At 50.5% G+C, this 22077-nt stretch overlaps 2 protein-coding genes across 7 annotated transcripts in view; both read right to left on the reverse strand.

The window, feature by feature from the left end:
- Positions 1–22077, reverse strand: part of P2RY6 (pyrimidinergic receptor P2Y6) — a 35861-nt gene that overhangs the window by 2538 nt on the left and 11246 nt on the right. For 2 of the 6 annotated variants that reach the window (XM_059133260.1, XM_059133253.1), the window contains exons 2-3: positions 5101–5192; positions 2064–2128 (exon numbers count right to left, since the gene is read on the reverse strand). In XM_059133260.1, coding sequence (XP_058989243.1) covers positions 2064–2128; positions 5101–5140 — 105 coding nt within the window. In that variant the 5' untranslated portion in view covers positions 5141–5192. Of the gene's footprint in view, positions 1–2063; positions 2129–5030; positions 5193–22077 lie in introns of all 6 variants that reach the window. The other 4 variants (XM_059133276.1, XM_059133269.1, XM_059133264.1 and 1 more) reach the window with 2 other exon arrangements.
- On the reverse strand, positions 380–1614 carry LOC131807717 (alpha-ketoglutarate dehydrogenase component 4). Its single transcript, XM_059133287.1, has one exon. The coding sequence runs from the start codon at positions 1612–1614 to the stop codon at positions 1303–1305; it is 312 nt and encodes a 103-aa protein (XP_058989270.1). The 3' UTR covers positions 380–1302.

Below are 22077 nucleotides of genomic sequence, written 5' to 3' on the forward strand. Positions count from 1 at the left end.
GGAAGAAAGTGATTCAGGAGTCCCCTAAGCCTCCTTCCACTTGACTTCAGGCTACAAATGCCTGTCTGGCCGAGCCACTGGGTCACAGCACCCTCTGGTGGCTACAGTGAGAACAGCGTTCCTGAAGGCAAATGGCTGGGTACCAGCCAAATCTGCTTCGTTGTTTGTTTGTTTTTCAGGGTTTTGTTTTTTTAGTTGAGTTGAGTTGAGTTTTGTTTTGTTTTTCTAAGACTTTAATTTTTAAGTAATCTCTATACCCCAGGTGGGGCTTGAACTCACAACCTGAAGACCAAGAGTTGTGCGACACAGGCAGTCAAGTGCCCTTCCTGCTTGCTTTTTTTTTTTTTTTTTTTTTTTTTTTTTTTTTTTTTTTTCAAGGTATGGAAGAAAATTTATTTAGCTTTGTGAGGCTTTACTTTCACAATAATACATACCGTTGGCACTCTAAGACCCTATTAAAATTTCATAAATTGCCTTAATAAGGCAAATATTTAGGTTGATTTTATGAGACTTTCAGACATTTAAGTTTGAGAAAGGTAGTGGTTTTCAGAATTTGCACAAATGATGACAATCAAAACAGTAAAAGTAATCAAAGAATGAGACTTTCTTAACAGCCCTAATAATACAGTAAGTTGCAATGTCTAATCAAACATCTATTCCTAGGTTTATATTTATTTTGATCCCATATTTTCCATTTTAAACTCTGGCACTTTCTTCTGAATATAGGTTACAAATAATCTTTTGTCTTAACTCCCAGTTTTAATACCACAAAGTCACCTGTTTTACCTTGACTATATTTTTATTACTTAGTGTAGAATATGCTTTTTAAACTAGTTATACTCCAGTAACTCTGTGAATGGAAAAATGTTAAGAAAACTAAGAACAAATAATGGAGTAATTCTTTCATTGATCCTCATCCAATTTCAGGAAAATCACTTCCCAAGCAGCAATTCTCTCTGATAAAAACCTGTGATGGTTTACTAGATACTGTGTACTTTTAATAGCTCCAACACTGGAAATACTTGATAACTGAGAGTAAATTAATAGGCTAACATTTAAAAATGTATACTTTAATAAGCATATAAACAATTAGGTAAGCTTTTGCAGAAGCTGACCAAGATACATATATTAGAAGATACAACTGTCCATCTAAATTTTCTATATTTCATTTTTTTTCTTTTTGCAGAGTATTCAAGTTGTTTGCTATATAATTTCTCATGTGCCATTTTGGATTTTTGGACAGTCTTTATTGTAAAGACTATTTTTTTGTCTGATGACAAATAGCAGCCACACTGTCAGTGATTATTCTGGACCTCCACGTTGGATAAATTCAATTTCTTCTTGAGATACAAGTTTCCTTCTGTATTTCTGAGGTAATGTTTTTATTATTTCTGCAGTATCTGGTGGACCCTGATGCATCAGCAAATCTGGTGATTTACTTCCTTTAGAATGCTGTGAAATTGAAGAAGAGTGAGATGGTAGTCCAGCTGATCTCAAAACTTCTGATACATTAGGTTTAGGATTGTCTCTTCTGTCAGGGAATCTTATTAATGGAGTATGTGGCTTGACTACCTGAACGACCCTGCTGGCAGACGCCATCTTGCTGCCCATCATCCCTGCTTGCTTTTTATAGAGAGGAAAATACGGCACAGCCAGAGGCTGTGGTGGCTCAGTCTTACTCCGTGAGTTAGAAGCAGAGCCAGAACCATAGCCTGCCATCCTGACTGAGAGGCTGCAACTTAGTGTAGCCCAGGGTCATGGAATGTAGAGGCTATAAACCAAATGTCAGAGCTAGGCAAACCTCATTCAAATCCTGGCTCCCCTACTTCTATGCTGTTCAACCCAAGACATGTCAAACTTGACTTTTCTAAATCTCTGTTCTTATCAGTAAAACATATCATAGGCCTAGTATATGATAGGTGCTTAATAAACGCTATGCTGTGCTGCTGTATCCTACACCTCATCCCTCCATTCTTCCCTCAGGCTAGGTTTTGGGGGAGTCAGAAGCACAGGTGCCTTAAGGGGGTTCCCTGGTGAGGTAGGTCTGACTTCTTGATACCTACCTCCCAACCTGCATGTCCACATTTCCTGGTGTCCAACGAGAATTCACAACTTAAATCCAATGGACCTGTAAGACAAAACCCTTTGAGATAGTGGGTCAGATCATCCCCCTCCCTATTAATAGATGGGAAAAACTCAAGCGAAGGAAAAAATATGAAATCCTGCAAATGCACACAGAACAGGATAGAAGGTTGAGGCCACGTACATGGGTTCTGGTCCAGAACCCATGTTCAAATCCCAGCTCTGCTACATGTGATCTGTGGGGCCTTAAGGCTCATTATTGGACTTCCATGCCTTGGTTTCCCTATTTATAAAATGGGCTCATATAGTACCTGCTTTCTAAGCTTGATATAAAGATCAGTGCCTGGCACAGGGCAGGTGTTGGCTATTCTTAATGTGAATACACCCTGCTAAGTCAAGTTATGATATTTTTCAAAGTTATGTTAGAGCAAAACCTAACTACCCAAACTGATTTCTTTCAACTTTCAATTTGATTTTGATGAAAATATTTTCCCCAGATTCTGGGAAACTGCAAAATGAGGTTCAACGAGTCTCTAGTTTATAGTCCCACAGGCCATATAACCTTAAATTATGGAAAAACCTTTGTGGGGTTTCAGCCCAGGTCCTAGGAATGCTGGGTGCCCAGCTAGCCAGTTAGGAGGTGGGAGGTGGTTATAGAGGAAGAAGCATGGCCAGCCCCCCATTGTAACCAAGAAGCCAAGATTAGTACAGGCAGAGAAAGTTCATTTCCTCATCACCTCATTCATTTGTCTGTGCCTTTCTTTCATTTATGCATTCATTCTTCTGTTTTCACCTGTCAGGCATTTAAATGAACACTTATTACCTGCAGGGCACATGCAGGTACAGTATACAGATGCAGATGTAGGTAGAGATATAAAAATTATACATACATATCTGCTAGTCTGAAGAGGGGGACCCATGTGAGCCATAGGACGGAAGAGAATTTTCAGAGGAGGAGAAAGGGTGGAACATGACCCAGGGGGTTGAGGAGGAGATCCCTGGGTGGGGAGGGGTGTCCTCAGGTCTGGGGGTGCGGAGAAGAGGCAGGCCTTGAGAGGAGAGTTGCCTACTAGGGCTGACGGTCATGGTAAGAAGGAAGAAGCTAGTAGAAGGAGCAGCGCTGTGCCTCTGAACATTTTTGGGAGGCCTGTTGTCCTCGGATGCCACCCCAGGAAAGAGACCTCTGCCTCAGGTGATGGGAGGCTCCAGATATTTTTTTTAAAGATTTTATTTATTTATTTGGCAGACATGGATCACAAGTAGGCAGAGAGGCAGGCAGAGAGAGAGAGGAGGAAGCAGGCTCCCCGCCGAGCAGAGAGCCCCATGTGGGTCTCAATCCCAGGACCTTGGAATCATGACCCAAGCCGAAGGCAGAGGCTTTAACCCACTGAGCCAACCAGGCACCCAGGCTCCAGATATTTTCCGTGCTCCACTCCCTGGTAAGACTAGACCTCTTGGAAGGAGTCAGAGGCTGCCCTAGGCGGGGCAGGGGATGGTTCTGAGGGAGGGCTCCCTTGGCCCCTGCCTCCCAGCAGCGGCTAACACGGGCTCCTCGATCTCTCACGGCTGTCACTCATTCTTGAGCCCTGAGCCCTGGGCCATCTCAGGCCCCAATGTCCTCCTGGGCTCTGGCCACTCTGACTACGGTCAGGGGCTTTCTAGCAAGTTGCTCTGATAGATGACATCCTTCATTGCATCCCTCTACCCTTTGAGGAAAAGCTCAAACTCCTGATGTCGCAGCTTGCTGCCGAGCCCTCCAGCCTCATCCAAGGCCCCCCTGGTTGTGCCCTTCTGTCCCCTCCTGTTCTGCCGTACTGTCCCTGAGACAGCACCCCTGCCACAAGACCGTTCAAAGCCAGAGATCCAGACTTCCCCTCGGGCCTCTGCATCTTGGCAGCTCCCTCCACACGAAGTGCCATTCATCCCATGCCTATCAAAACACTAAGTGTCCGTCCATCCAGCTCCAGATCTGATCTTGCTTCCTCCTTTCTGGGCCTCCGGCTAGGTGGAGTCACTTTTTCTGCCCCCACCACCCCCCAACACTGTGGACCTCCTTTAGGTCAGTGCAGCCCAGCCTGCCTGCCCAAAGTCACAGTTCCTTGGGTCCAGCTCCCATGCCCGCCTCATACTGGCCCCCGGTGCCAGGACGCACCAACACTCACATGCGGCCTCCTGTCCCTGAAGCACCTTGGTGGCCTTTAATGCATTGGCACAGGGAAAGCCAGATGTGAGGCTCTCCACTCTCCTGTTCTGAGCCCAGGCTGAAACACCTCCAATGGGGCCGGCGGCTTCCTCTGTTTCCTGGCAGGGCTGTCTCTGACTGAAATAGCCCCTGCGGGGGCCACCCCCTCCCTGCCACCCCTAACACTGAGGCCTGGCGGAAACCGGGCCTAGAGGAGCAAGGAGGCGGAGAAAAGGTCTCCTTCCTGGAACCCTTCCCACCCCAGCAGAGGAAAGAAGGTGATGTGGGGGTAGAAAGAGAGGTGGGAAGAGAACCAGAGGCTGCTGGTCAAAGGCTAACCCCACAGACCCAGCAGCTTCCTTTCTCCTCAGCCCTCTGTCAGTCTTCTCATCTGTCAAATGGGCACGTTGGTGATAAAAGAGCTTTTGGCTCCCCCTTTAGCTGTAACACCCGGAGTCACCTTCCAGTCACTCACTCCCCAACCATCCTTCCTTTCTCCATTCATTCAATAGCTCATTCACGAACATGTGATGCCATCCCTCCACCTGGCAATCCACTTAGGCAGTCACTTATTTGCTCACCTTCTCCCTTCCCCCTTCCCTCTCTTCCTTTTCTCCAAAACCATTTATTGAACTCCTACTGTATACCCTCCAATCCTCCTATATACTTCCACTTAACACTCACTGTCTCCTTCCACATGGCAGGTCTGGAGCCCCTGGGAGGGGTGTGTGTGTGTTGTGGGGATAGATACGTCCAGAAAACTCACCTGAGTGAGAGTCTCCCTGCCGGTGCCAAGCCCTCTTCCAACCCCTCCTCACTCCCAAACCAAGACTCACAGCTGTTAGGACGGCCAGGGGAAGTGAGGTGGCTTCTCATTGTCCTGAGGGGGCCAGCTCCGGTAGTAGAGGCAGCATTTGAGAGGGGTGACCTGGAGGAAGGAGGCTTTGGTTGGGAGCAGCTAAGGCAGCTAGGGAAGGGGGGATAGCATAGGGCAGGGAAGGAATACGTCCCTGGGCATCTGAGACTCAGGTTCTTGTTGTGCTTTGGTCCCTATTCACAAGCCCCTTCTCCTCTCTGAGCCTTAGTGGAATGCGGTCATACCGGCCACCAGCATGTTGTGAGGATGAGAGGCCAGAGTGACGGAGGACCCTTTCTACCCTGGAAGGTGTAAGCACTGACCTCCCACCCAAACCCCCTTTACCAGCAAGGGGATTAGGGAACCGAGTCGGGGACAAAAGCCTGGGTCAAACTGAGAAAATTCAGATTTGGACTGCCAGTAAACACTTGGTCAGCTGTGTAAGGATTGAGCACCTGCTGTTTATTCAGTCTATGCAAGGATCAGATCCAAGTGTGGGTCTCCTGTTCTGATTTTAGCGGTGCTGGAGCCCCTGAGGGCAAGGACACCTGGCCTTCAGCCCAGCAACCAGTTCTTCGCTGGGTTCCCAGGACAATCTCCAGGGGTCACCCCTATCGTAGTTATCTGTCCCAAGAATGGGAGCAGTTCTGCGGGCTTCCTGGAGGTGTCAGTCTCAGGGCGGGGCTGGAGTCTGAGTTCTTGCTATCTGGGTGGGGCCCAGACGGGAGAGCTCAGATCATGGGGGTTATGGGTACCCCTAGGACAGAGTGATCCAGAATGGATCCTGCAGAAGGCACATCTGTGGCTGGGCCTTAAAGGGCCAGGAAAACTTGGACGAATGAAGAGTGAAGAGGGCATGATGTTCTCAGGTGGAGAAGGAGCCGACCTCATGTGAGAAATGAACAACAACATAGCATGGGATGCGTCATGTGATGAGGGGGCTGGCCATGCTCCCAGGCCTTCGAGGGCTCCCGAGTCCAGTTTCAACCCTTCCCTACCAGGCTTTCTGGCCCCCAGATGAACATGCATGCTGTTTCCTCTGCCTGGGATGCTTTCCCCCCACCTTCTCCAAATAATCCCTGCTTATCCTTCCTGTAGTTCTCATATCTCATTTTCAACGAGAATGACTAGTGGTATCTGCCATCTAGGCTGTGGTAAGACATAAAAGGAACCACACAGGGGAAGTGTCCCAGCACATGACACAGACTCCACACACTCTTGTTAATGGAATGAATGCATTCCGTGTCCCGCTTAAAGGCCCCCACGTTGGACTCCCTCCATGCACAGCAGTCCACATTTACTTCCGGGTCCTCTGGACCTTGTGTCCTTTCTTTCTTATTTATTTATGTATTTATTTGACAGAGATCACGAGTAGGTAGAGAAGCAGGCAGAGAGAGAGGAGGAAGTAGGTGCCCCGCTGAGCAGAGAGCCCAATGCGGGGCTCGATCCCAGGACCCTGGGATCATGATCTGAGCTGAAGGCAGAGGCTTTAACCCACTGAGCCACCCAGGCGCACCCCACCACCACCCGCTTGTCCTTTCTTAACAGCCTACCCTCTGTGGGATGGTTTATCTGCAGTGCGGGCAGGTGGTGGGGGACAGTGTTCTCTCCGTTCTACAGATGAAGGAAGTAAGACTCAGGAAAGTTCAGTGAGTTCCCCCAAGGTGTCCCAGCTAGGGGACATTTCAATACAGACCCCTTATCCAAGGTTTCCCTGAAGTCCATGCTTTGAAGTTCGGGCTGGGAAATTCCCAGAGGATTGTCTTTCCTGCACCAAGGGCCTCCGGCCATGAGATGGTGCCAGCAGACTGCCTGGGATGGCCAGGCTCAAGCCTTTTGCCAGCTGCCCCGGGGTCAGGGCTGAGCAGCAGGTCTACACAAGGCCAAGGCCTCCCCTCTGGGGCTGGCCCTGAGTTACCTCAGGCCTGGGCTCCCAGCCTCAGTTCCTCCTGACCCACTCCCCAGCCTTTCTGCTCTTTATTATTCCCGCATCGGTTCAAGCCCTGTTCTCAGAGCCTTACCTGGTCCATGTGGCTCACAGGAGCCACTGGGAACACTGGCAGGGGGACAGGGGCAGTGTTGAGCCCTGTTTGTCTGAGGTAGAGGCTCTCAGAGTGTTGCCCCAACACCAGGCATCTGCCACCCAGCTTTGTTCCAGGTATGCCCTTGGCAGAAACACTGAAGTCCCTCACTGCTGAGAAGGGACAACCCGGCCAGTTTCCTTTTTTCAATTAAGGCAACACGTGGGATTGGTTTGTGCCCATAGCAGAAGCAATTCAGGACAGATGTCAGGGAGAACTGGCAAGGGTTGAAGCTCCTGGGGCTGCTTGGCTCCTATGGTCTCAGGATCCCCTTTGGATGACTCTGTAGCTCCCTCCCCGTCCCTGCTCCAAAGCCCTCCTATCTGGAAGGGATGAGGAGGCCAGAGACAGGAGCTGGAAGCCTGAGTCACTGTCTGCCAGCCAGCCAGGAACCAGCCCAGACCCGGTTGGATGTGGGAAGAGGCCTGCTAAACTTGGCCTGCCTGCCTGCTGGGAAGTATGGCCTGGAAACCCCCCTGCTTGGCCTCTGGCTTGTGAGCTTAGCAGCAAGGGCACAGGATGACAGGGGTCAAGACTCAGCTTCCTTCCCCTTACAAGGCAGAACGACTGCTATCCATCACCGACTTACTGAATGACCTGGGGAGAGCCACCTACTCTCTCTGAGCTGGAGACTTCACATGGCAAACAGGTCACGGTGCCTGCCTTCCAGGGCCACTACGCCTGCTGCTATAGTCACCAACCCCACCTCGACCCAGAAGCATCCAGCCTGGGACAGGACCCCGCCTCAAGCCGGCCTGAGTCCAGGTTCTGGATGCCAGTGCCTCGGGATGCTGAGAGGACTGTGGGCAGGGGTCGCGCCCACCACTCCTGGAGGAATTTGGGTCCCCCCGCCACCCTGGGGTACCAGGCTGGCTGTGAAAGTGGCAAATCTGGTAGGAGACAAGCACAGAGCAGGCAGAAAACTTGATCTCTCTTCTCTTTTTCGACTTCCCCTTCTTACCTCCTACTCAACAGGAATTAAAGCTAGAACTGAAACAGCCATTTTGAGCGCAAGGAAGGGGAAGCTGTAGCTTCGGGGAATTTGGGAGTTGAGGCTGCTTCCTTTAATTTCGTTCTGGCCCCTACAGGCTGAGCACAGAGGGAGCTAGCATCTCTGGACCCCCTGCTCCACGCCAGGCCCATCAGCCGGGCTCATGGAATCTCCACCACAATCCGGACAGATGCTTTTATTCAGCACTGACTTCACGCCGTCCCTGTCCAAAACGCCGCATCTCACTTTCTCTTCAGTTTCCACCTAAGCTTTATAGACGACGAAGCTGGGGTGTGGTCCAGTTAGCAAGAGGTTCTCTCTTAGGAAAGGGACTGAAGAGGTCAGTGACCATGGTGGCCCAGGTGGGCACAGGACTGAGAAGGCATGGGGCAGCCTCGGGGCTGGGGAACCGTGGGAGAGAGGACAGGGGCCTGAGTGTCCCAGGGATGGTGGGGTCCATGGTGCCAGCTTTCCAAATCCATGCCCATGGGCTGCGGCCCCTCCCACCCAGGGCTCTGGAAGATTCCAGAACCTTCCAATCCCCCCCTCTTCCCTGAAGCTAGTGTGAGAGGGTTTCTGTGCCTTGCCTGGACCCTGCTCAGGTTTTTTGGATTTTGGTTTTGGTTTTTAATGCCCCTGTAGAGGTATGCTACTTGGATTCCCCTTCAAGTAAGAACCTACTGTTTACCGGCAAGGACTGTGGTTGGCTGACAGTCTCTTTTGGTGACCTCAGTACCCACCCATCCTTCCAGATAACCAGATAACCAGATAACCTCTGGGGAAGACATGGTCCATCTCCAGCTATCTGGCTTGTCCTGCAAGAAGTAAGTTCTCCTTCACAGTTCCTTCCAGCCAAGTCCAGACCCCTCTCATGATGATGGCTCGCCTCCTATTTTTCATTTGGGGATCCCCTCCTTCCTGTCAAGTCTTGACGATCTGTGGTCGCAGACCCGTGACCTAGGCCTGCCTGTGAGAGAAGAGTATGTCCTCAGGCCCTGAACAGCTCAGGGGTGGATGGGTGAGCTTCGCTATGTGCCTCATAGTCAATTTTGGACATTTTGCTGGAACACTGGGGAGGAGGCAGGGTTTCCGCTGGTTTGCAAAGCTGGTAGGAAGTGATCCTGGAGCTTCTAGAGCCACGTGAACTATATGCCAGCTACTGTCCTATGCAATGGTGATATTACCACCAGGAAGGAAGCTGTGCAAAATAAAGCCAAGGGATGGCAGAGTGGAGAAATGAGAATATACAGTGTCCTGAGCATACCACTGAGTGCCTGGTTCCACTTACGCCTGAAGCTTTACCTTCCACTGGACTTTCTGATGGCATGAACTGAAAAATTCCCTTTTTGCTGCAGTCCATCTGGCCTAGGATTCTGTCACTTAAAATCAGGAGTCCTGTCTATAGACCCGCACCTGCACCCTCCACGTGTCTCCTCTCCTCTTTCCACATCACATGTTCACAGGCTCATCCCTGGAGGCCTTCAGGGGAGGCTGGAACTGGCTGTGTACCCGGAGGCCACCAGCAGAGGGGCAGGTGGGGACTGAGGGACTCTCAGGTCAAGCTTGATCCCTAAGGGGGCTGTCAGGGAGGCCCCCAATTCATTTCCCATGAAGAGAGCCCCTCCTCCAGCAGCCCGTAGAGCAACCACTGTGTCTTAGTAGCTCCTGGGCAGGAGCCTGGAAAGCTGGAAATCCAGCTTTCAGTCCTGGATTCATCACCCACCTACTATGGGACCCTGAGAAGGTCACTGCACCTCCCCAAGGCTCCCTTTCCTGAGCTACTTCACTGTAGCTGTGTCATTTCCTGGCCATCGAGCTCAGGGCTTGTGCTGCAAGATCTCATTTGCTTTTACAACAATCCTGCATGGTGGAGGGTCTTATCCCCATTTGAAGATGAAGAAACAGGCTTAGAGAAGTCTGGTGGCTTGCCTAAGGGTGATAATGTGAGTCGTGGCAAGCCAGGATGGGACACAGACCTAAATGTTGATATTGCCTATGCTCCGGAAGAGAGACAACATTCCCCTGTGTGAAAACTGAGGCGAGACTGATTAGGAACTTGCCCAAGGTGCGTGGTAAATCTACCAACCTTCCCTGCCCCTCAGGAACACAGTGGCCTAAGACAGGACACAGGAATGGGGGCCAAGAGTCAGGGCAGAAAAGAAGACCAGCCTGAGAGTCAATGTCAGCCAGACTCCCTCCCTTCTCTAACTTTGTTAGGAACTGGGGACAAAGTCTGCTTTGACTTGGGGTCCCTGGAGCTCCAGCTCCCAAGTGGCACTGGGAAATGTTGACCGAGTGAGCCTAGTCTGTAAAGATGAGCCACAGGGCTCTGTCCTTGGTGCTGCCGGGCTCTATTAAAAAAAAAAAAAATCTTTGTCTTGGTTGACGACAGGGAAGACTTGTCAGGGGAATGAAGGTTACGGCTGCGGGAGCAGCCCCTCTGCGCCTACCTGGGTCCCCCAGACTCCAGCTCTCAGGAAAGGCAGACCGCCACCACTGCCTGAATGTTCATTGTGGGTTATGATCCTGCCCATTTCTGACACAGACCCTGAGGTCCCAAAGGTAGGCAACTTGGTCCAAAGCTCTCCTAGGCAAGAAGTCTCAAACAACCTCTCACCTCCCATGAAAGGCAGCTCTTTCGCCTTGGTCCTGCTCTGACCACCCCCAGCATCTAGTCCACCTGGCAGCAAGAGGAGACCCAACTGGGGTCGCAGAGCCTAGGGGTCGATGACAGGGCTCTGTGTTCTGGACTCTAGGGGCCAGAGATGCCTTAAGAGAATCTGACCCTGAGCTCTCCCTAGGCTCTCAGAGAAGGAGGCTCCTGAAGCCTCTTTGACAGAACTTGTCTGTTCTTTAGTTGCATGCTACCCATCACAGGGGACTCACTCCATCTCTCCCAGGCTGCTGCATTCCACCATAAGAAAGCTCTCTGGGAGATGTGCTTCTTCACACAACGCCCTGAGATCTGCCTCTAGCCACTGCTTCCCTTCCTGTCTGGCCTGCTTCGGCTCTCCCCAAGTCCCCAGGTCCCAGGATCCCCTGCAGAGAATGTCCCATGACTATTCATCAGCTGGTCTTCATTCCAACAGGTCAAATCCAGTGCTCTTCCTTGTCCATGCCCAGGAAACCTCGTGGTGGAGCTCATAAACCAGACATGAGGCCAGGGAGCCATGCCCATTTCCAAATCTGAAGACAAAACCCTTTACTTGAGGCTTGTAAGGGGTACATGGTCTCCTCTTACCATTTTGGGAGGATAAAACTGAGCAACCCCCTACCCAAGCTTAGTATCTTGCCAAGGCCACCAATCAGCTGGTGGTTTTCCAATCGGCTGGATTGCTTTCCACCAAACCCCTAATCCTTGCCTGCAAATGTCAGGCACGTAGGACTGGGGTTCCATTTGTGGCCAGCCTAGCGTGGGAGAAGACATGCTTTGTAGGCATCTGAGGGCTGACCTGGAAGGAGGAAATCAAAGCAGGGCAACTACCTGGCTTTGAATGTGGGAGGTCAGCCATGACACAGGCGGTTCCTGCCACAGAGTGTGTGGCTGCGTGCTGCGTGTGCCTGAGGACCACTGGGCAGACGTCACCTCCTCCAGGAGGCCCTCCCCTGCCATACCACCTAATATGGCCACTTCCCACCTTAGACCCACACACTTCCTATTCCCCTTCTCCGCTATATTTTTCTCCATAGCATTTGTCATCTTTTAACATATGATTCTATTTATTGGTTTGCTTACTGTCTGTTTCCTCCCACCAGGACCTTAACTCTACCAGGCCGGGGTCGTTTGTTTTACTCACTCCTGCATCTCCAGTGCTTAGGGTGGCACCTCACATGAGCAGGTAGTTAGTAAATATTTATGGGATGGATGGATGGATGGATGGATGGATGGGGAATTTCTAGGGGTGACTCAAGAATGTCTACAAGAGAGGACCGAGGGGCAGAAATGTGATGGGGGCAGAGGGGACTAGGCATGACGTTATGCTTGTATCGCAAACTACAGTGTATTTACAGTACGTTTACTGGAGCTCGGGTGCTGATAGAGACTTCAAGGCCACCCAGGGGGCCGCCTCTCACTGGCCCTGAGGCCCCACCAACCGGGTCACCACCCCACTTGGCTGAGTCCCCAAATGTCTGCCTGTTTTCCAATGGGCCATTTCCTGTCTCTTCTAAGAGCCTTTGCCCAGTTTTTCTTGTCAGCCCTACCCTCAACCCCAACAGCCTTCAACTCCTCCTTCATAGCTCAGAGTGCCCCTTCAGAAGGGCCTCCTTCGACTTCCTGGTCACCTAAATAAACTTGAATCCGTTCCTGGTCTCTCATTCCTCCTGGGCCCCAGGCGGCCTCCTGCAGCGCCGCTCCGCCCCTGGCCCAGCCCTCAGTCCTTCCCCTCAGCCCACACTCCCTCATCCTCTCCGCCTCCAGCTGTGCTTCTTCCCTCCCAGTCCAGCTGGTCCACGAGTTCTCTGCCTCCCATCCTTCCTCCCTGCCCTCATTTCTCACTCCCTTACAATCTGCCCAGGGTGCCGTACGCAGGGAGCCTTGGGGCCAGCTCAGGGATGAGGGGTGGGCACCCTATCCTTCTGGGTGAGGGTGGTGAGATGGGACCGTGGGAACCAGTGACCTCTGAGCTCCATCCCGAGGAAATCTCAGAGGTGATCTTGACATAACAGGACTTGGGGGAAAAACAGGCCACTGTGAGGTCGCTCAGGTTTGGTGCTGTGAGGATGAGGCAGGGCTGGGGGAGGGGAGGTGTCTTTGTGGCTTCCAGGAATGGGTCTGGGCTCTTCTGGGAATTTGGACGGGGCCCTGGGCTGATCAGCGGCACCTCTAGAAGGTCTGTATAGGTGACAGCTGGGGATTCTGGAGGGAGCAGAAGAGGGGCCTGACACCCTGCCATGGCTCATGATATGGGCTTGAGAGAACATCACAAACAGTAGGGGCTGTTGATCATGCAACAGGTGAGGGTGGGGAGCATGCTACCCCCAGTGTCACCCAGGTCATAGGAAATAGGAGGATTCATCCCAGAACAGGTCTCTGCTCAGAGCTCCCCAGAAAACCCAGAGTTCTTCAAACCCTGTTAATAGGGTTTCTTCCACGTGGTCCCCTACACTCCTCCTAACCTACCCCCCACCACCCAAGGTCACGTAGATCCAACTGCCCATCCCTGGCACCCGCAACCCCTCGGCCACACATCGCCGTTCCCTCTGCAGAGCTTGGCACCTCTTGGGCGTGGATTCTGTCCTGGCTCCACAGCTCGTGAGTGGTGCTTTTGCCTCTCTGAGCCCCAGATCCCTAAGTATAAAACAGAGATAATCATATCCACCTTCTGACACGGTTGGGGCCCAAATTACGTAATGGATCTGAAACACCCAGCTAGTATCTGGAACAAGTAGATATTCCCTCCATGAAGCTTCTATTACCACTCATAATTTCATCACAGCCCAGCTGAGAGATGGCCTCGCTGCCTTTTCTGATTTACCCATTCATTCATTCATTCATTCACACTTTTGACATGTATTGGCAGGAAGCCTTACAATGCATAGGGACTTCACTGGGCTCTGGTCCCTGTCCTGGAGGAGCCCCAGCTGATGGAAAAGACAGATGAAGGGGTTTGCCTCTGTCACAGGAAGACAGAGAAGGGCCCCATCCCTGCCAGGGGTATCAAGGAAGGATCCTTGGAAGAGGCGATTCTTTGGCGGCAGGTAGACGGGAAAGGGGAGGGTGTTCCTGGCAGAGAGGCCTGCTGGAGGTATGAGGGCACAGGGTAACTGCAGGTGTCTGTGTTTGCAGGAGGTGAGGCTGAGAGAGCATCAGAGCCAGGTCCCAACAGGCCTTGAATGACAGGCTATAAATTTGGCCCCTGTATTGTGGGTGTCCATCAAGGAGCCCTCGACAGTGTATAAAGCAGGGTAGAGGTATGATCAAATTTGAGCTAAGGCGGTCTTCCGCGCTGCTGGATGGAGGGTGTGATTGGTTAAGGAGAGAGTCATGGTCAGAGACAGTAGGACAAGGACCAAGTGGGGTCCTGGGTCCTGGGCCAAATCAGGGGCCTTACAAGCCAGGCTCACAGCCCTCTTCTACACACCCCTGCACAAGCCCTGATAGCCAGAGGGCTAAAAAGATAGGTTGGAAGAGGGCAGGTTCTCAGAGATGCCCTGGTCCAGTCCTCAGTTCACAGTCAGGAATCCAAGGTCCAGAGCAGCTCAGAGGATGGCCTGCGACCCTGAAGTGAGACCATGGGGGGCCTTCTGCCCCTGTACCCTGTTCTCGAGGCTGCTGTTCCAATCTGACTCTCCGCTCCTGGGTAGATAAGGAGTCTGGAAGGATAACCTGCTCCAACTGCCAGGCCCACGTAGGCCCTCTCCTCTCCATCTAGGGAGGGAAGCCCATAGAGCTTCCTGAGTTCTCCCTTCCATTTACGCCCATTCTGTAGCTGAGGAAACTGAGGCCCAGAGAAGAGAGGCATTCGGCACCTGTGAGAAACACAGCTCTCTGGGCCTTGAGATGGGTGTCAGGTGTGGGAGATAGAATTCCTGGGTCCTAGTCCTGGCCCTGCCAGGGGACAGCTGGATTCATGATTCTTGAGGAGACTCAGCTGGGGAGGGGTGGAGCTCTTACAGCACAAGCATGTGGTCCTGGCCCTGCCCTTGTGGCCAGCACTGTTTCCTGGGGGCACCCCCCTTCCATACCAGCCTGTGTTTCTGCCAGGCACAGCTGAGAGGACAAAACAGGAAGAAACCATGTGCCATCTGCTCCAGGGAACTGTGGGCTGGAGCTGGGCCCTTTTCTGTCCAGTCCAGGTCCCACCCTGCCCAAGGGAGTCAGATGATCTCACCAGCACAGCTCAGCCAGGCCCGGCCCCTGTCCCCAGCCCTACCAGCTCTCCCAGGGTGGGGTGGGTGAAGAGACCTGGCTCTGGTCCCTGGAGCTTAGAGATGTGACCAAGCTTCCTCAGTGTCCAGGCTTGTGCTTGACCTGGACCCCACCCCGGGAAGGGGACGGGCTGTGGGGAGCATGTGGGACTGCATGCGGGATATGGTTACTGACTGTTGGAGGTGGTCAGCTCTGGTGCCCGTCTGCATCCAGCCTCATCCACAGTGGTGGGGGGTCGGGGGGCAGGACGTGCCCATTGCCACTTTCCACTTAAAATCAATCACGCCTGGGTGGCTCAGTGGGTTAAAGCCTCTGCCTTTGGCTCAGGTCATGATCCCAGGGTCCTGGGATTGAGCCCTGCATTGGGCTCTCTGCTCAGCAGGGAGCCTGCTTCCTCCTCTCTCTCTGTCTGCCTCTCTGCCTACTTGTGATCTCTGTCTGTCAAAGAAATAAATAAAATCTTAAAAAAAAAAAAAAAAGCTAACATCCATCAGACTGTCTGCTCATCTCATCCTGTGGTCCCTGCCTCAGCCTAGACCACATCCACCCAGTGCTGTCTTCCATCTCCCCAGCCAGCTTGTCTTCTTTTTGCAGCTGGAGGGATCTTTGCTCAGCAAAAATCTGACCTCATCGCTCCCCTGCCTAAGCATTTTATGGTTCCCCAGGGCCTGGAGATAAAGGCCAAGCAGGGCCCTGCTGACATCTCTGTTCTTAGCACTCATGCCTGTCCCTCACATGCAACCTGCGGGGCCCAGAGCTACTTTCAGTTCCTGGGACGTTTGCTCCTCACTCAGAACTCTTTCCGCCGGCCCCCGGATTGCCTGCTCCTCACATCTGCCGCTGGCCAACCCCCGCCGTGGGCTCAGTGACAGAGGAGATCCATGTCCTGCCCTCAGGCGCTCAGTGCAGACAGGGATCCTGAAGACCCATTACCTGAGGTAGGCATCCATGCTCCAGACTCCTGCTGAAGCCCAGGCAAGGGGAGGGGATGGTTCTGCATGCAGGGAAGGCTCCGTGGAGGAGGCAGTAATGGAATGGCCAAGTGCACATGGAGGCAAAGGCATTTCAGGCAGAGGGAACAGCAAAGGCTGAGGCTAGATGGGGCATGTTGAAGGATGCTGAGCCCAGCTGGAGCTGCCAGTGTACTGGCAAATGCAGCTGGAAAAGAGTCCCCAATGAATCCTACTAATGATTCAGTTATTGGACCCTTACTGTATGCCAGATATACCACACTCCATGCAATCCTCATGATGGCCCTGTGAGATAAGACAGGTATTATCTCCGTTTAATCCCTCAAGTGGAGAAACCAAGGCACAGGTACGCGTTAGCTGACTTACCCAAGGTAGCACAGTTAGAAAGAATGGCTACTGGGCTAGGAGCCCATACAGTCTGGCTCCAGAGGCACATGTCCTAAGCTCCCACAATACACTAGGGCTGGAGTAGGGAGGTTCTCAGGTGCCAGGGAAATCCAGCCCCTCCAATCTCTGCCCAACCTGCCTGGAACCCAGCCTAACCGGAGCTCACACTCCCACTAGTCACGGGACTTCCCCTAGGAAAGGAAGTCATCTGGGAGCAACTAAAAGGATTCCTTATACTTCTCCCAAGGCTCCCCATGGGAAGTCTGAGGTGAGGGATGCCCTTTCCCAGACCTCTTTGGGGGAGGAATGTTTGCCTGTCAAGCATCTCTTGCTATGGGAAGCTCCCTCCCCCACTGCATGGTGATCTTGTTCATTTGAAGTGGGCATCCAACCCCGAGCTGACCAGTTAGAACCTCCATACAGACCTGTTACTGGTGATTGGTTTAGGGGAAAGCAATCAGAGTTTGCTCTAAGAATTTGGGGGGAACCAGTCTGAAAGTTTCTCTCCCTTTTCCTCTAGGATTATTAGTTGTGAGGGTCATGGAAGCCTGGTGCTTCTAGAAAGAAGTTGCAGGCCAATGTAGGAAACAAGGAGAAAGTCAGGAGGGAGGATGCAAAAAGAGTGCTGATGGCATCGTTTTCACTGCTAGATTTAGTCAGGCCTCATCCAGGTCTACCTTTGACTTTTTCTTTACTTTAACGTATAATACCTTTCTTGCCTAAAGCAGTTCCATTTGTCACTTGAAATCAAAGCAGCCCTGACCCCTAGGACACCAAAAGTACAGGCCACAGAAGAAAAAAAACAGATAAATTGGGTTTCATCAAGATTTAAAACTTTTGTGCAGAATGGGAGAGATTTACAAATCATGTACCTGGAAAAAAGATGAATATCTAAACCACACAAAGAACTCCCACAACTCAACAACAAAAAAGTGAAACAACCCAATTCAAAAAATGGCAAAAGACTTGAATAGATATTTCTCCTAGGAAGACACACAGATGGCCAATAAGCACACAAAAAGCTGCTGCTCATCATTAGGGAGACTCAAGTCAAACCCATAATGAGAAACCACCTCACACTCATTATTAGGATGGCTATTTAAAACTAAACAAAGGACCAGGAAACAGCAAGTTCTGGGAAGGATGCCGAGATGCTGGAACCCTTGTGCATTGCTGGTGGGAATGCAAAATGGCGCAGCTGCTCTGAGAAACAGTATGGCGGTTCCTTAAAAACCAACAAAAAACAGCCCATAGGATTGCCTTAGAGATCCAACAGTTTCACCTCTAGGTAAAAATAATTGAAACTTATTTGTAAACAGACTCAAATAGATATGAATACACCAATGTTCACAGCAGCATTATTCACAGTAGCCAAAAAGTAGAAAGAACCTAACTGTCCATCAGCAGAAGAATGGATAAACAGTGGTCAATCCCTACAACAGAACACTAGCCAGCCTTCAAAAGGAAGGGAATTCTGACAGACGCTCTAATATGGATGAACCTTGGAAACACAATGCTGAGGGACCCGAACAAGATACAAAGGACAAATACTGTATGAGTCCACCTATGTGAGGTATCTAAAACATTCAAATTCATAGAGGTGGAAAGGAGAACACTGGTTACCTGGGACCGGAGGAGAGAGAAGTGGGGTGTTATTATTTAGTGGGCACAGTGTTTCAGTTTGGGATGACAAAAAAGTCCTAGAGATGGATGGTGATTTTGATTACACAACTATGTACTTAATGCCACTGAACTGTGCGTTCAAAAAAGGTTTAAATGGTAACTTTTAGGTGTGCCGTAAGAAACATATTTGGGGGGGGCATCTGGGTGGCTCAGTTGGTTAAATAGCCAACTCTTGGTTTCGGTCCAGGTCATGATCTCAGGGTTGGTCATGAGATGAAGCCCTGCATCGGGCTCTGTGCTCAGTGTGTGTGTGTGTGGGGGGGTCTGCTTGAGATTCTCTCTCCCCCTTTCCCCCTCCCCCACTAGTGCATGCTTTCTCTCTAGAATGAATAAATCTTTATATATATGTATATACATACATACATATATACACACACATACGTGTGTATACACACACACACACACATATATGTATGTGTATGTATATTTTTGTCTTTGTCCCCGATTCCTGACACAGAGCTCCTAAATTCCTTGGAATTTCCTGCATGATAGGAGCATCTTTTGTTCTAACGAGTTGACTCTTGGCTGGCCTCTGAATGATTTCAGGATGGGGGTGGTTGCCAGAAAGAACAAATCTTGATGAGAAACTTAGAACTTTCAGCCCTGCTCCCTAATCTCCAGGGAAAGGAAAGGGGCTGGAGATTGGGTCAGTTGCCAATGGCCAGTGATTTAATCAATCATGTCTATGTAATGGTGGCTTCTTAAAAAAACCAAAATGGCAGGGTTTGGAGAGCTTCCAGGTTGGTGAACACGTCAAGAGCTGGGAAGATTGTGTCCCTTCCCTCATACTTCACCCTATGTACCTCTTCCATTTGGCTGTTCCTGAGTTGTATCCTTTAAACAATCTGGTAGGGGGCGCCTGGGTTAACCAGTCCGTTAAGCATCTGCCTCCAAGGGGCAGGTCATGATCCCAGGATCATAGGATCAAGCCCCACATCAGGCTCCCTGCTCAGCGGGGAGTCTGCTTCTCCCTCTCCCTCTGCCCCTCCCCCTGCTTGTGCTCTCTCGATCAAATAAAATCTTTAAAAAACCAATAATAATCTGGTCATAGTTCAATAAAGTGCTTTCCTGAGTTCTGTGAGCCATTCTAGCAAATTATCAAACCTGAGAAGGGGGTTGTAGGAACTCCTGAGTTACAGCTAGTCCATCAAAAGCATGCGAGGTACAGGATTGGTAACTGGCATCTGAGTTGGGGGACAGTCTTGTCCTGTGGGACTGAACCCTTCCCTTGTGAGGTCCAGGCTACCCCCTCAGAGCTGGTGTCAGAACTGGCTGACATCAGGAGGGGAAAACTCACAGCTGGTGATGCCTTCCTCTGGGGCAAAGATCAGGCAGGCTGACTGCCCATTGTAAAAGATTCCAGTTGCCTCAGGTCCAGGCTTTTTTATCAAAACGCAGCCCACTGTGTGTGCAGGCATTACTCGGCCTTGTGTTCTACTGCCTTTGTGGGAACTGGGGCTTGCCGAGCCAGTGGTAATACCGACATTCTCCCTGCTTCTGTTGCTGAGGAACAAAGTTCTCCGTCTGCAATCAGGAGTCAGGTCTTCTGCCAGCATCTGTCAGAAGTGCAGTAGGCTAACCTGGCAGCTTGGATGGCCCTTCAAAGTTCTTGATGATCCTTGTTTCAGAATTGCTGGTGGGAGATGGAGGGAATTCGTGTTTTTGACAATTTATTATGATAGTCAGCCAACTCAGGCTTGGAGGACACTCGCCTTAGAGTGAAACTGTGGGAGAGTTGGCCTTCCTTCAGAGCTGGCCCTTTCCTTCTCCAGGAGGATGCTTCTCCCTTTTTGCTCCAGATGCCAGGAAGCTCACAGTCGAATTTCTCTGTGCTTCTGCCCTAGCGTCCACATTAGTCTCAACCTTCTGTGCCCCTTTTATGTTCCTGCTTCTGTTTTCTGAAAAATCAACACATAATCCACCTACCATAAAATCCACACTTTCAAAATGTACAATTCGGTGGCTTTTAGTATATTCTCAAGATTGTGTAACCATCCCCACTATCTCATTTCAGACCATTGCCCTTACCACAAAAGAAATCTTGTACCCGTTAGCACTTCTTATTCCTCTCTCCTTCCATCCTGAGGAAGTTACTTACTGATTTTCGGTATTTATAGATTTTCCCATTCTGGAGACTTCATGTAAAGGGGACTCACATTGGTTGATGAACATTTGGGTTGTCTCCACTTTTTGTTTATTATGGATTACACAGCGATGAACACTGTAGGAAGTTTTTGCATGGATACATGCTTCCAGCTTTCTTGGATATATACCCAAGAGAGGAATTGCTGGGTTCTATAGTAACTCTATATTTAAGTTTTTGAGAAATTGCCAAACTGTTTTCCAAAATGGCTGTGCCATTTCACACTCCCAGCAGCAATGTATGGGAGCTTCAATTTCCCCGCTTCCTCTCCGACACTTGCTACTTTCTGTTTTTTTCATTAAAGTCACTATAATGGGGGTAAAGTGGTATTATATTGTGATTTTGACTTCTATTGTCTTAATTGCTGCTTTTTCATGTTGTCATTACCATTTTAACATTTTATTTTATGTATTTCTTATCTGAGGTTTGACATTTTTAATGGAACCAGTGCCCCATGGAGTAGGAGAGTCAAGGGTTTCAGGGTTAGTCTTCCCTGGGATACCTTCGTCTGCTACTATTAGCTGTATGACTTGAATGAGTTACACATCCCTCTGAGCTTTGGGTTACCTATTTATTAAACATAGTATTTGCCTTTCATGGTTGTTGCTGTTACCATAAAGTACATCTGTGATACAGCTGTGGTTTAGGCCTGGCACAAAGTAAGTCCTCAGTGAATTTCTCTAAGCCTGGGAGTCTGACAGGGAGGTTTCTAGGAGGGTCAGGAAACCCAGGATGGATTTTAACTTAGTATCTGCTTTATTCTAGCAACTTTTTACAACAGAGACATTTCAGGATGTCTCACACATCAGCCTCTTCCAGTCTCTATTTCCCCTTTGAGACATGAGAAATGAGACTGTGCCCCATGATGTCGAATGTTGGTGAATCTATAGGGTTCCTCCTAACATCTTTATAAGTTTTGTCTCCTGCTTTAACCATCAGACCAGCTGCTGCCTAGAGGAGAGTCTCCTCCCTCAGATGAAGGGCTCTCCAGGGTGAGGTGGGAAATGAATTAACACTTTGTAGGAACCTACAGTAATGCTATGTGCACAGTCTTATTTACCACTCTATGAGTTTTCAGGTATGCTCTAGCATCCCATTTTACAGGGGGGGAAACTGAAATTCTAAGAAGTTAGGTAACTTGTCTGAGATCACACAGCCAGCAAATACTGGTGCCTAGATTCAAACTCAGCTCTGATTTCAATATCTGATTTCTTTTCCCTATGCAAAGAGCTCCCCCTGTCTCTGCCCCTTAATCGGAGGTACTCAGAAAAACTTTGCTGACCTGAATGGCTGGTTCTCAAACCCCAGGCTCAGAAGAGACAATGTCATCCCTTTGGGCTGAGATCTGTCTCCTAGACACCGCAGGTCAGCTCACTCCTGGGGCCACAGAACAGCCCTTGCTCAGTCCCAGCCACCCCCCCACTCCCAAACAAGTGCTGCGCTGGAAGTCAGGGTACCAGGATCTGCCCGCACTACTAGAGATGCAAGCCACCTAGGGCTCAGCACTCGTCCCAAGTTCACTAAGTGGAAAGTTGCACCTACTCACTCCTGGGTCCCTGGCATCCAGCGCAGTGCTGGGCACGGAGACCACAGACCTAGCCTAGGCCATCTCCACAGACCCACAGCTGCACCCTGGCCAGGCCTGCCCTCCCATGGCAGTTGCTAGTGACAAGGCCAGCCCTGGGGCAGGGGGAATAGGAGGCCACGTCCATTTGTCCAGGCTGGGGTTCTGGCCCTTATCAGACATGCCGACAGTCAGAGAGGAGGAGTCTAAGCTGGGCCACCAGTACCCACCCCAGACTAAAATAGGAACCCATTTCAAAGACAAAT

This window comes from Mustela lutreola, chromosome 1, assembly GCF_030435805.1.
Source record: "Mustela lutreola isolate mMusLut2 chromosome 1, mMusLut2.pri, whole genome shotgun sequence".
NCBI classification, from domain to species: Eukaryota; Metazoa; Chordata; class Mammalia; order Carnivora; family Mustelidae; genus Mustela; species Mustela lutreola.

Coding starts and splice junctions, on each gene's coding strand:
- LOC131807717 (XM_059133287.1), bottom strand. CDS start 1,614: ATGATGGGCAGCAAGATGGCGTCTGCCAGCAGGGTCGTTCAGGTAGTC.